We start from the raw sequence: 11,553 nt of genomic DNA on the forward strand, positions 1-11,553 counted from the left end.
AGTATCTTGTGGACAAGTGGAGTTCTCTCTCTTTTTCCTTTGCATCAAGTGCCTGTCTTTACCAGTTTTAAACGAGTCTCCCTCTCACTGGCTGTGTCCTTGTTCTCACGGTGAGAGGAGAAGCTGGAAGAGGTGGGTGACCAGAGCAGAAGCTACACAAACTGCACAACATACTACTGAAATGAACGGGGCTCATAGCTGGTTAAACAAGACATGGACTGCTGCTTCAACAGCTGCTGAACGGTGAGAGTGGTGGCCTGAAGGAGAGCTCATGTTTTGCTTGCGTTAACTGGATGTCAGTTAAACTTCTGAATCAATATTTTCATCACCTTCCCAGCTGCTTATAGAAGAGGGGACCTCTAAACCCCTCGGCAGGATGAACAAGACTGAGGGAACTTTTGAGAGCCCAGGTCTTTGCAGCCCTGGTCTCATGAAGAGCACCTCCTTCACCAGTGTGGCACTACCATTTAATTTCGGGCAGCAGGCCACGGACAAATCCCTGAATGCAATCCCTATTGTGGTCCTCTTGATCATGACAGTATCTCCTGGGTGTACGATGGGAACAGCCCAGACCACAACTCCCCTCAGGAAACCCAAAGGTGTGGCAGTGGCTGCAATGGCTCACTACGACATCATGCCCTTGAAAGTGTTTGTGTCGGGCAAGTTCTTCCAGCTGAGTGCTACAGAATCTCTTCCCATCCTCATCTGCAGCTGCTGCCCAGAGGAAACCTCTCCAACATTTCTAATCTGGCACCGAGAGGGGACGTGAACCTCAGGTAAGGAAAGCTGAGTACATGTTCATTGCCCAGGCCAATCTAGTCATATAATTGGTTCAGAAACAAGTTTAATCATCATCATCAATCCCCAAGAAGATGGTCAAAGAGTGAAATACTAAGTCTGGGATATTTTTAGGCACCTATATTGCTCAATGAGTAATTTTGTCCCTGCTTTACAATAAAATGGGACTTTGTACCTTTCTCTGAAACTTACAGCATGCTGGTTTTGATGGCATTGGTGCAGAAACACTTTCTCATCTCCACATAGCAATACATACAGCATATATACACTACGTGTATCCATACAGCAGCATAGAGTTCTGTGTAAACTGAGCACACTGCCTGACGAGGCTGCCTCAGTGTGAAACGTTGAACTAGCAGAAGACCATCCTTCAACAAACCCTAGAGATAAAACAAGATCCAGGGTGGAAATATAAAGTATCACTTTCTCTGTCACTTGTGAATCTCTGAAATGTGAGCGGTACCCATAACGAGGGTCCTTTCTGAGCTTGTATAGAACCTGAGTCATCTTCTCCCTTCTCTATTCATACCACATCTTTCTGCAACCTGACAGTGCTGTTGGGGAAATATCAACTGTGACAGGTTGGGAAAGAGGGAGGCAAAGTCTGATATTTAAACCAAGTGTCCAGGCTAGTAAGAAAATAAGCATATTCTGTTAAAAAAAAAGTGTCATTATTCTACTGAGGGGTCCTTTCTTCATCCCAGCACTGTAATGACCACATGCTCAATGGTCCTGGCAATTGGACTAACACCTCTGCTTCTGTACCTTTACTCAGGAGCACTATATGATTTGGGTGATTTGGGGGGCAAGGTACCTTACAAAGGATTGATCGCCTCCCTGGTGCTGGTGCTAATCCCCTGTGCCCTCTGCATCATGTTGAATGAGCAGAAACCACAGTACATTGGCTTTACCATCAAGGTAAGAAGTATCCTGTGCTAGTTGGCTCTCAGCCAAGGACCTCAAGGAAGTTTTCAAAAACAGACGCACAGAAATATCAACTTCTTTAAGGCATGCCACAAATCAGAGGAAGGGTTGAGGATAGAACTCATCCAGTTCACCATTTCTATCATTGAAATATTTGCCCAAAGAGAGGTCCTCCACCATTTCCAGGCAAGCAACACTTTGTAGGCAACTTCCTCCCTTGCTCTGCTTTGTTTGCTTCAGTTTCAACTGTTTTCTTGTGCTACAAGCAGCTCCAACGAGCCTCACAGGCAGTGCCCCCAATGACTGCTGCAACAAAAGCAGACCCCAGATTTAAAAAAAACAACCAAGAAACAACAAAACCAACCAACCCAAACAAACAGAAAGAACCTGCAGTTCTCAGAGGTCTAGCACGGGGCAAAAGTCTAGCAACCAAAGTTGCTGCTAACGCCAATGAGATACCTATGCACCAGAAGCCACTAGATCACTAAGCACCCACTTATGCCTGGAATCACCTCCCTGCCTCCTTTGTACATCAGGTGTTCAAGCAGCAAAAGGGAAACCTGGACAACCGACTGTGTCACTGTCTAACTCAAGAGCTCCACTGACAGTCAGGGCCTGGGGAGCTGCTAACAACAGTGTAAACCTGGTTGTTGTTTCTTTCACTAAGGCTTCACCCCAGAGAAACTAGGACCAAGCGTGGCAAGAAGTGGGTGCTGAGACTCAATGACAGACCTGATAAAGTGACATTGGGAATCACTAATCTCTAAGAAGCATCGGAATGCAGGAGTTGGGCTAGAGCAGATGGAGGAGGACCAGAGCTCTTCAAAGGTCCCTTTAGCCAGGACAGGGCAGTGATGACTAGACTGTTTCAAAATCAGCATTAAAAGCCTAGCATGACAGACAAGGTGACCTGCACTGGCCTAGCTGATTGTTGGGTCATGGTCCTTTCTGCTGACATCACCTTTCCATTTATCTTCTCTATAAAAGAGGAAGGGGGTATAGACTTGCTTTTAAAAGGCACCCGGGGAACTCCACCCAAATTGGACTCCAAAGCAGAGAGACAGGCAGAAGCACTGTGTATTCTGCCTCCCCAAACTCCCCAGCTCCTTCATCTCCCACATCACCAGACAGCAAATGAGATGATCTGAAAACACAGCCTTTGGGTGGACAAGACCCACGAAGGCACCTGGACAGAGAGACACATAGCAGTGCCTGAGAAACAAGAGGCTGGTGGGGCAAGCACCAGTCCTTCTGCATATGGACTAGAAAGGTACTTGGTCATTTAAGGTCTCTATAGGTAATATCTCAGCATGGTCTCTTGTTGGTTACTCATGTCCATGAAAGGCACTTATACAGTCTTACTCTACACTTACGTGTGTGATGGACACTGAACTGGCACAGCTGCTTCCAACAGCTCAGGCAAATTTTGCTGGAGATTTCTCTCTTCTTCGTGTCTTGACCACTTTTATTTTAGGCAGTGATTGCTGTGCTTCTACTGTCATCTGCTGCAATAATTGTTCTCTCTGTGGCCAGTGTGGGAAATGATATCATGGTCATCTTCTTACCATCCCTCCTGGGATCTTCTGTCTTGAAGCCTTTCATCGGTATCCTGCTGGGCTGTGTTCCCTCTGCAGTCTTCAAGCTTAGTGACCTGTATGTTCCTCCACTCCTCCCTCCCCTCACCCTGTCACCAGAGGGAACAGAGAGGTAGAGCAGCTCTGGCCTATGAAGCAATGCTGAACACATGGGTTTCAACACAGATGTACTTTTGTAGAATAAACAGTTTGCATTCTCCCAGAGTGGGCCCTAGGAGTACAAACTGACATGCTGCAACCTGACCCCAAGTCAATAACTCCCACACCTTGGGTTGGAAAAGAAATGAGTTCAACCTCTGCTTGGCTAATTGGACAGGGGAGAAGCTGGAGCAGGTTTTTTGACATGAATATCTATGATCACAGAAAGGGTGGAAGGCTCACTTGAACAAGCAGATGGATGGTTTTAACTTGAAGTCACTAGTCACACACTAAGTACACATTACCAGCCTCTGCTCTTCAGTAATGAACTTGAAGGAAGAGGAGAATTAATAGCACCACACACACACAAAAGCAAATAATTGGGAAATAACAACAAGATACCAAATCCCAAGTGACACAATTATTCCTCAGCTGAGAACTACCCAAACCAGTCACTCCATTCTAGGTGCAGCCCCAGGAATTCAGGATGGAAACCTTTCATATAAAACTCACTCCTTCCCTTTCTAATCCTACATACTCCAGGTCAGAAGCCTGCTGGTCCTCGCTACCTTTTACCTTCACACCTCAGACTCTTCTTTTCACCTTTCAAGCAGTGTGCATGGAAACTGGCTGCCAGAACACCCAGCTTTGCTCAGCTCTCCTCAAGGCCACCTTCACCCCAGAAATCATCAGCCCCACACTTCTTCCCACTGCTCTACTTGCTGTTCCAGCTTGGAGAGGGACTTCTGCTCATCCGGGTTTTTAGGATGCATGACAGAATAAAGAAACCAAACAGCAAGTACAGCTTTGCTCCTGTAGTTCTTAAGCTTCCCAGTCCAAACCATGTACACTTACAGTGAAACTACCAGTGAATCTTACACACCCAACACATTAAACGCAGATCAGTCAAAAGTTCAGAGGTAACTGAAGACATTCTAAATTCTGACTCCTTGCATCAGCAGAATGTTTCATAATGTTACCTGTCCTAACAGTGCTTGGAGGTTTTCAGGGTCCTGTGCTGAAACTAGGGCAGACATCCTGCAAAAGCTGCAGCTTGCACCAAGCACATGTCAAGGTTTAAGCCAGGATGGCCACTAGACATATGAGAGATGGCTCTCCACCAACCCCTCTCCCTTCCCAAAGTGGAAGAGAAAGGGAACAAGGGAGAGAGAATTATGGACTGGAAAACTAAAACAGCTTTAATGAAAATAATAAAATGAAACATATACAAACCCAGTATTGAACCCAACTCTCCTGATGGGAATTATTACATCACCAACACCACTGATGCTGTGGAGCAGGGACTGGGGACATCCCAGAGTCCAGTCTGGGATGGAAACTGCAGATGGAAACTGGATTCTGTTTCCAGACCACTGGAACGGGGGTGTTTGTGTCTGACTAAAGCTACACAAGGACATTATATGCTCTGTAATACAATTCCCAGCTTTGCTGCAAGCTGCTGAGGGATTCACTGCAGGGTCTCACTTGGGGAGTGCAGAAAGAGGACAGAACTGCCAAGCACTGCAGCTGAACAAAGGATCATTCAAAGCATTTGGATCTTTTGCTAGAAACATACATAAATAGATTCAGGCTTAATCAGTATATTGGTATAAATGAGGTAATCTCTTCTCCAGCTTCAACAGGTCCAAAATGCCAAAGCCCAATCAAGTATCCACAAAAGATGGCTGGAGAACACTGCTGAATGAGTTCCTCCACCAGTCATCCCCTTGATGCTTCCAGGCAAGCTCTCCCTTGGGACAGATAAGCAGCTGAGCAGCCACTGCTGGGCTGCTACAGGAGCACTCTGCTGGGGTCAAAAAAAAACCATTCCATTTGGAACCTGAGGTGTGCCTTCAGCACAAAGCAGTTGATATTGGAAACAGCCACAGAGGTGCTTGCAAGACCACCATAAAAAGGGTGGCTTTCCAGGCTCCAGCCCATAAATGACTGAAAACAAAAGGGCTTAAATTTGTTTTGGGAGGACTTTATAGCTACTTCCTTTCTCCTTAGGTCACTCAGCAACACCAACTGTAGCTGTGTCACAATCTTTCCATAACATGGTTTCTGAACTGCCTGTTCTCACTACAGTTTTCCTCTTCTTCAGAAGCAGCAAAAATGGTCTGCAGAGGTAAGGACACAGCTGGTGCTCAAGAAGAGAAACCACTGTCAAGACCCTGAAGAAACACTGTGACAGGTCAATACCAATGAATTCTGCAGCAGCCTCCATCAAATCCCCTCCAATCTCCACCTTCCACAGCCAGCTCACAGGTCTCCAGCAGTGATAAGACTTCCATCTATATGTTCATTTTACACCAGACAAAGGGATCACCACAGAGTTATCTGCACCCTCACCATTATTTCCCAAAGACCTTGCTCCAGGTTAAGCCTCTCCCTGCCTGCCCATGAGAGACTTCCAGTGACTTTCAGGTCACCATGACAACCCTTCAGGACAGCTTACTGCCACGCTCCCAAGCCACTGCCCCCAGTTTTGCCCATAGGAAGATCCCTGCCCACATCAGTTGTTCTTTAATTTCACTTACCTGTACTCGCCCTGCTGGTGCATGTTGGAAGCAGCTCCTGAAGACATTGTGGGAGCCACCAAGACCCAGCGTGCAGCTGAGCAGCCCATGGCCTGACGGTCACTCCCCGTTTCCACAGCCCAAGCACCGTGCAGTATACTGCAGATGTGGTGCTGAGGGATCTGGTTTAGTGGCAGATTGGCAGTGCTGGGTTAATGTTTGGATTTTATCATCTCAAAGGTCTTTTCCAACCAACAATTCTATGATTCCATGTAGCAGAGGCCACAAAAAACTGAGCACAGCTATGCAAGCTGCCACACTATGTCAGGTTTGGGTGCAGCAAGCTGCACCTCTGAAAATCTATGAGCCTTGAACGTGCCTTGCTGTGTAGAAGGCAGTGCACTAAGTAGAGATCCTCTTCAGGAGGTGATCACCCAGCTACTGGCACCCTACAAACACAAGGAGGGGGGAAGATCGGTGTGAACATCTCCAAGGAGCTAAGCATACATTGTAACCTGAAGTCACCCATCGTAACCAAGAATGAACAGGCTTGTTCATGAACCTCTGCTTCAGCAGAGCAGAATCATTTCTGAACACAACCCTCTGTAACACAAGGCCTGGGAGCCTGTTTTGAACAGGAAGTTCATCATGACAAGAGGTGCTCCCTGGGTGAAAGGCAGACATCTCTTCAGGATGCAAGGCAAGTGGCGTGCTCTAGAAACAGAACTGGAACTATTTACAGAGCAGGTACTGCTTTGTATTTAGCCTGAGGGAGGGAAGTGTCTGAAATCCCTCCCCCTCCAATGGTCAGGTGCCTTCAGGCACGCTGAGTTCCAGCTGGAGCCCAGCGCCACTGGGACACAGATGCCTGTAAGCACTGAAGGCAGCAGGAACGACCAGCTGAAGCAGCCAACCTTCCACCCCACCTCACCCCCGGGTGTGGCACTGCTGCCTTGACCCCAGGAGGTGAAGGTCCTCTTCATCCACACCCCTTACGGTGACCCATATCTGAACTGCTAACCCCTGAGAAGGAGGCCTCCCACCCCCCAGGGCTGACTAGGGATAATCCCATTAACTGTCCCCGGCGCCTGCTCCTGGAGCTCCTGGCAGCCGGCAGTGCCACCCTAAGGGACAGAGGAACACAGCAGCAGGGCCTGCAGACACCGAGCGAGGGGACGCCCACGGGCAGACCTCGCTCTGAGCACAACCACCTTGGCACTTCCTAGGACCCAATCCACAGCCTAGCCTAGCCTCCAAAGATCTTTAAAAAGGTTTCAGTGGATTACTGGAGTAGCGCTTGATAAGAAAAACGTTATTCTCTAAATTAAATTGTTAAAGTTCTCGAAGTTGGATGAGGGCTTGAGAAACACAGGAATCACACAAGGTGCCCTTCAAGGCACCAACGCTAAAACATACTGCAGGACTCCCACCCACCAACAGAAAAATCCCTCCTCTTCCTCCAGAACGAGGCCTAAGGCACTTCATCCACAGCTCTGCGTGTGCACAATGTGTGTGTATCCACATTAAACATCCCACACTATTCTCCAATGTGATTGAAAGCTCCAGGACCAGCACGAGGAGCGGTCGCAAATGCTCAAGAAGGCCACGAACACATGAGAAGCAGAGACATGTTTCTTTATACTTTATTTGAGCTATTTAAGTATCAAGAATTAGAGTGCTTTATAGAATATTATCACAGGGCAGTGAAATGGGCATTTTCTTAGTGTAGTGCAATTCATACTAAATGAAAAGCCTTTAAAATAGGTTTATTACCATCACAGACCAGCACTAAATCTGCTGACCTACAACTGAAACAATGGTTCAAAAGCACATAAAAATACCCTCTGAAATAAAGCTTTATGTACAGCACATGTAGAGCTCTTAGATGCCTAAAGGTACTAGTTTGGATACTCACATTCCAAGTTGCTATTCACAGTTGAATATACCAGGAATTAAGTGTTCAGATGACTTTTTTTTTTTTTTGAGTACAAAATATTAGTCCGCTTTAGTTATAAAGAGCTCTGCCAATATACACAAACTATACACTTCAGACATTCACAAAAAATGTGAGCAAGAAAAGGGTTATCAAAAAACATTTAATACAATTAGTCAATAACCCTTCCCACCATGGTCCACATCTACAAAGTCCCCCCCCGATCCCTCCCTCCCCCTCCAAACCCTTCCCCACAGAAAGTCACATACTTACCACAAGTTTAGCAAGTATGGTTTTAAAAAGGCCCCCCAGGGCAAGTTACTCATAGTTCAGTTGCCACTGTCAACAGATCTGGACCTCGACCGCGACCTCTGCCGGTCCACAGACGAGGGGGATTTGGAGCTGCTCGAGGAGCCCCGTTTCTGGCTCTTCTCTGGCACGGGCGACCTGCTCACCGAGCGGGACTTGCTGCGGCTCCTGCTCCTCCACCTGCTGTAGGACCTGCGGCTGGGGGAGGGGGGGCGGCTGGCGGCTGCGGGACCTGGAGGAGCTCCTGCTACGAGACCGTGACCTGCTTCTGGACCTGCTGAGGGAACGAGAGCACCGGTGGAGTCAGCGACAGGACCTCGTGCACCGCGGCGACAACCAGGCTGCCTGGCCGCTGACCTCAGAGCTTCCCCCATCAACATTCTAGAGCTGCTCCAGAAACAGGAATCCTTACCTGTGCCTTTTGCTGCCCTCGATTAGTTTAATTTTCCTTCCATTAATTTCTTTACCAGAAAGCTTTTCAATAGCATTCTTTAAATCACCGTAAGAGGCGAATTCAACCACCCTGCAGGGAAAAAAAAAAAAAAGGAATCTTAAACACAGAGCTCACTACTACAAGTTGAATATTTGATGGCAGAGCAACACATGCTCTGGGGAACAAAACAAAACCAAAAAAACCCACAATGAAACACCCACAGAAAAAAAAAAAAACACAACTTGAAACACCTCAGGCTGCTTGGTGTAGTCAACCCTTGTCATAACTCAAGCAGGAGCCAAAGACCACCCTCCCCAAAATAGCAGCGAATGCTTTTTCAAAGGGTAGCTAAATTAAACCCTGCACAGCTGCCGAGCACTGAAAGCAGCCAGCTTCCCAGGTACTGCACGTATAAATATTACTCCACTGCTTTCAAAAGATTATTTTAGAGGCTTACCCTTCATTTAACTTAGGTCTGTGTGCATCTGCAAAGGTTACTTCCCCAGCTTGTCTCATGAAGTCTTTGAGATCCTAACACAAGACCAGTTATGTTATGCAAAGAAATGAAAGCAATCCTTATCTATGTAAAAATAACTAAAAACAAGCCAAATAAATTTATGACTACTGAAAGAGAAGACGTTAGATAAATTACAAACGTGGCAATCGCCACACTTGTATTCTATCAAAATTGAATTATCTCTATCTAGGGCACGAAATAAATGAAAATAAGCATATTGCTTTAAGCAAAATGCTAATAAAGTTGTCTTAATATTTAGGGAATTATTAGTCTACAAAGATTATGTAATTAAATAGGAAAGGAAGAGAGAGAGAGAAAGAGAAATCAATAACATTTGTATATATACAGGACTGAGCGTGAAATACTACCCACATATTTCTGTACTATTTCAGTCTCCCTTTTTACATTACGAGTCGTTATATGCATACAGAATTACAATTACGTAACACCAATTATTTTGTGCCCCGTACGTCATTAAAAATATAGTTTACTTTACCTTCATTAACATTTCCCTAGGCTAGCCAAGCGGCACACTGCATTAAGCGACCGGAGATACCGTCATGATCTATGCCCGACTGGCTCTTCGCCACCCACTTGTCGACCACTACCCAGCCGAGGGAAGCCATTAATCGCACTGCCCTCCCTATCAGCAGACTAGGGCTGGATCCAGACATTCTCTACGCTCGATGGCACCAAGGACCACTTTACTGCGATCGGGATTCCAACGACCACCTAATTTCGTATCTTTCAATTCTTTTCGACCGGGGACCTCTTTATGCGGAAGCGTTACAGGAGGAACAGCTCTCAACTTAGGAATCAGATCTCGTTAACGCTCTGGGATCGCTGCAATGTGGCACTTTAAGGAGTGCATCGATTACGTCTAGACCGGCAAACACAGATCTAGAGGTGGCCAAGTGACAGTGGAGGAGCTGACTGGAAAGTCAACCAGGCCCGACCAAGAGTGACCAAGACAGAACGATTAGGATAACCCACAGGCACTCCTCGTCATAAGGCCAACGACACAGATAGGCTGGCAAATAAAGGGTTTAATATGTGGTTAAAATGGATTTTAAAAAACAAGAAAAAAAAAATATATCCTCAAATATATACATTTATTATTATTATAAATTAAAATTAACTAGTTTTCATTCAAAACATTAAAATTACATTATTTTAAAATTACGTTAATTATGTAAACATTTTAAGTAAGTTATCATTAACTTTAATTAATTATTTTACAAAACAATTACATTACATACCCCTTAAATGAAGTCAAAATAGTTAATTGTGTTTCAACAAACCTGCCAGCTGACTCGGGAAGACAGATTTTCTACTATGAGGCGATTTTCTGTTCTTAGAGGTGGGGCACTTCTGTTTGGAAATACACAATTGAGACAGAGTACAAATATAAACACAGGTAGACATGAACAAGGGCTGTATCAATAACTGGAATCAGAAAATTACTACAACTAAACTACATAATGCCCTGAGTAATCTGGAACAAGTATTACATACTTTGGGGAGGAGCATAAAGATGAAGAGTATATTGGAGAAGTTTTGTAATCCTCACTATCCTATAGCCACGTCAAAGGATTGACTAAAAAGGCAAACAAGCCTTTTACTATCTCATTCTAGCTCAAGTTCTTCAGTCAGATGAGGGCACGGTATTTGTTTTCAAGAGACATCAGTTCAAAGCCATACATACCTCCTGTCACTACGTAGACGGCGGCTGCTAAAACGGTCAGAGTACCTCCCTCTGCCTCTACCCCTAGAGCGTGCTCTTGCATGCTCAATTGTAACCCTGGGGAGAAAAACAGAAGGAAAACCATACATTTTTACATTTTCCTTCTTATGTATTTGTTCACAGTTATAGAGGAAAAAGACTCCACAGGTTAAACAGTACTGATAACGCAACACAAGTTAAGATTGACTCATTTCTTATTTTATTCAGGTTTATATATTCACGAACTAGGACACCTCACCTCTCACTGCAAAGCTCTTTTCCATCCAATTCGTAGACAGCATCATCCGCATCCCTCGGATCCTCAAATTCCTGCAAAAAAGACCAGAACAAAACCACTCAAGTCAAAAAATTATATCTCGAAAAAAATAGGAAATGCCGATTTGCTAACGAATATACTTGGCTGAGAGCGTTAATGACGTAATTTTAAAAAATAGACCCGTGACCCCCAAGGGGCGCGGCCCGGCAGAAGAGCGCACTCACCACAAATCCAAAGCCCCTCTTCAGGTCGATGTCGCGGATGCGGCCGTACCCCTTGAAGAACCTCTCCACGTCCTTCTCCCTGGCGGCCGGGTTCAGCCTCCCGATGAAGACGCGGCAGCCGCTCATGGCTGTGGGTGCGGAGCTCGCTGGGGGAACACGGCGC

The 11,553-nt window shown here is 45.8% G+C and overlaps 2 protein-coding genes across 2 annotated transcripts; one reads left to right on the forward strand and one right to left on the reverse strand.

The window, feature by feature from the left end:
- Positions 1-376: 376 nt before the first annotated feature.
- SLC10A1 (solute carrier family 10 (sodium/bile acid cotransporter), member 1) lies at positions 377-4,315 on the forward strand. The gene is given in 5 exon segments (XM_008940536.1): positions 377-719; positions 722-776; positions 1,503-1,716; positions 4,045-4,151; positions 4,153-4,315. Coding segments are annotated over 5 exon segments (882 nt in total).
- A 3,288-nt stretch (positions 4,316-7,603) lies between these two features.
- On the reverse strand, positions 7,604-11,546 carry SRSF5 (serine/arginine-rich splicing factor 5). The gene is given in 8 exon segments (XM_008940535.1): positions 7,604-8,435; positions 8,437-8,493; positions 8,629-8,739; positions 9,107-9,180; positions 10,468-10,537; positions 10,872-10,967; positions 11,149-11,219; positions 11,391-11,546. Coding segments are annotated over 8 exon segments (804 nt in total). The 5' UTR covers positions 11,517-11,546; the 3' UTR covers positions 7,604-8,236.
- Between the last annotated feature and the right edge of the window lie 7 nt (positions 11,547-11,553).

This window comes from Merops nubicus, unplaced genomic scaffold, assembly GCF_000691845.1.
Source record: "Merops nubicus isolate BGI_N331 unplaced genomic scaffold, ASM69184v1 scaffold20785, whole genome shotgun sequence".
Lineage (NCBI taxonomy): Eukaryota > Metazoa > Chordata > Aves > Coraciiformes > Meropidae > Merops > Merops nubicus.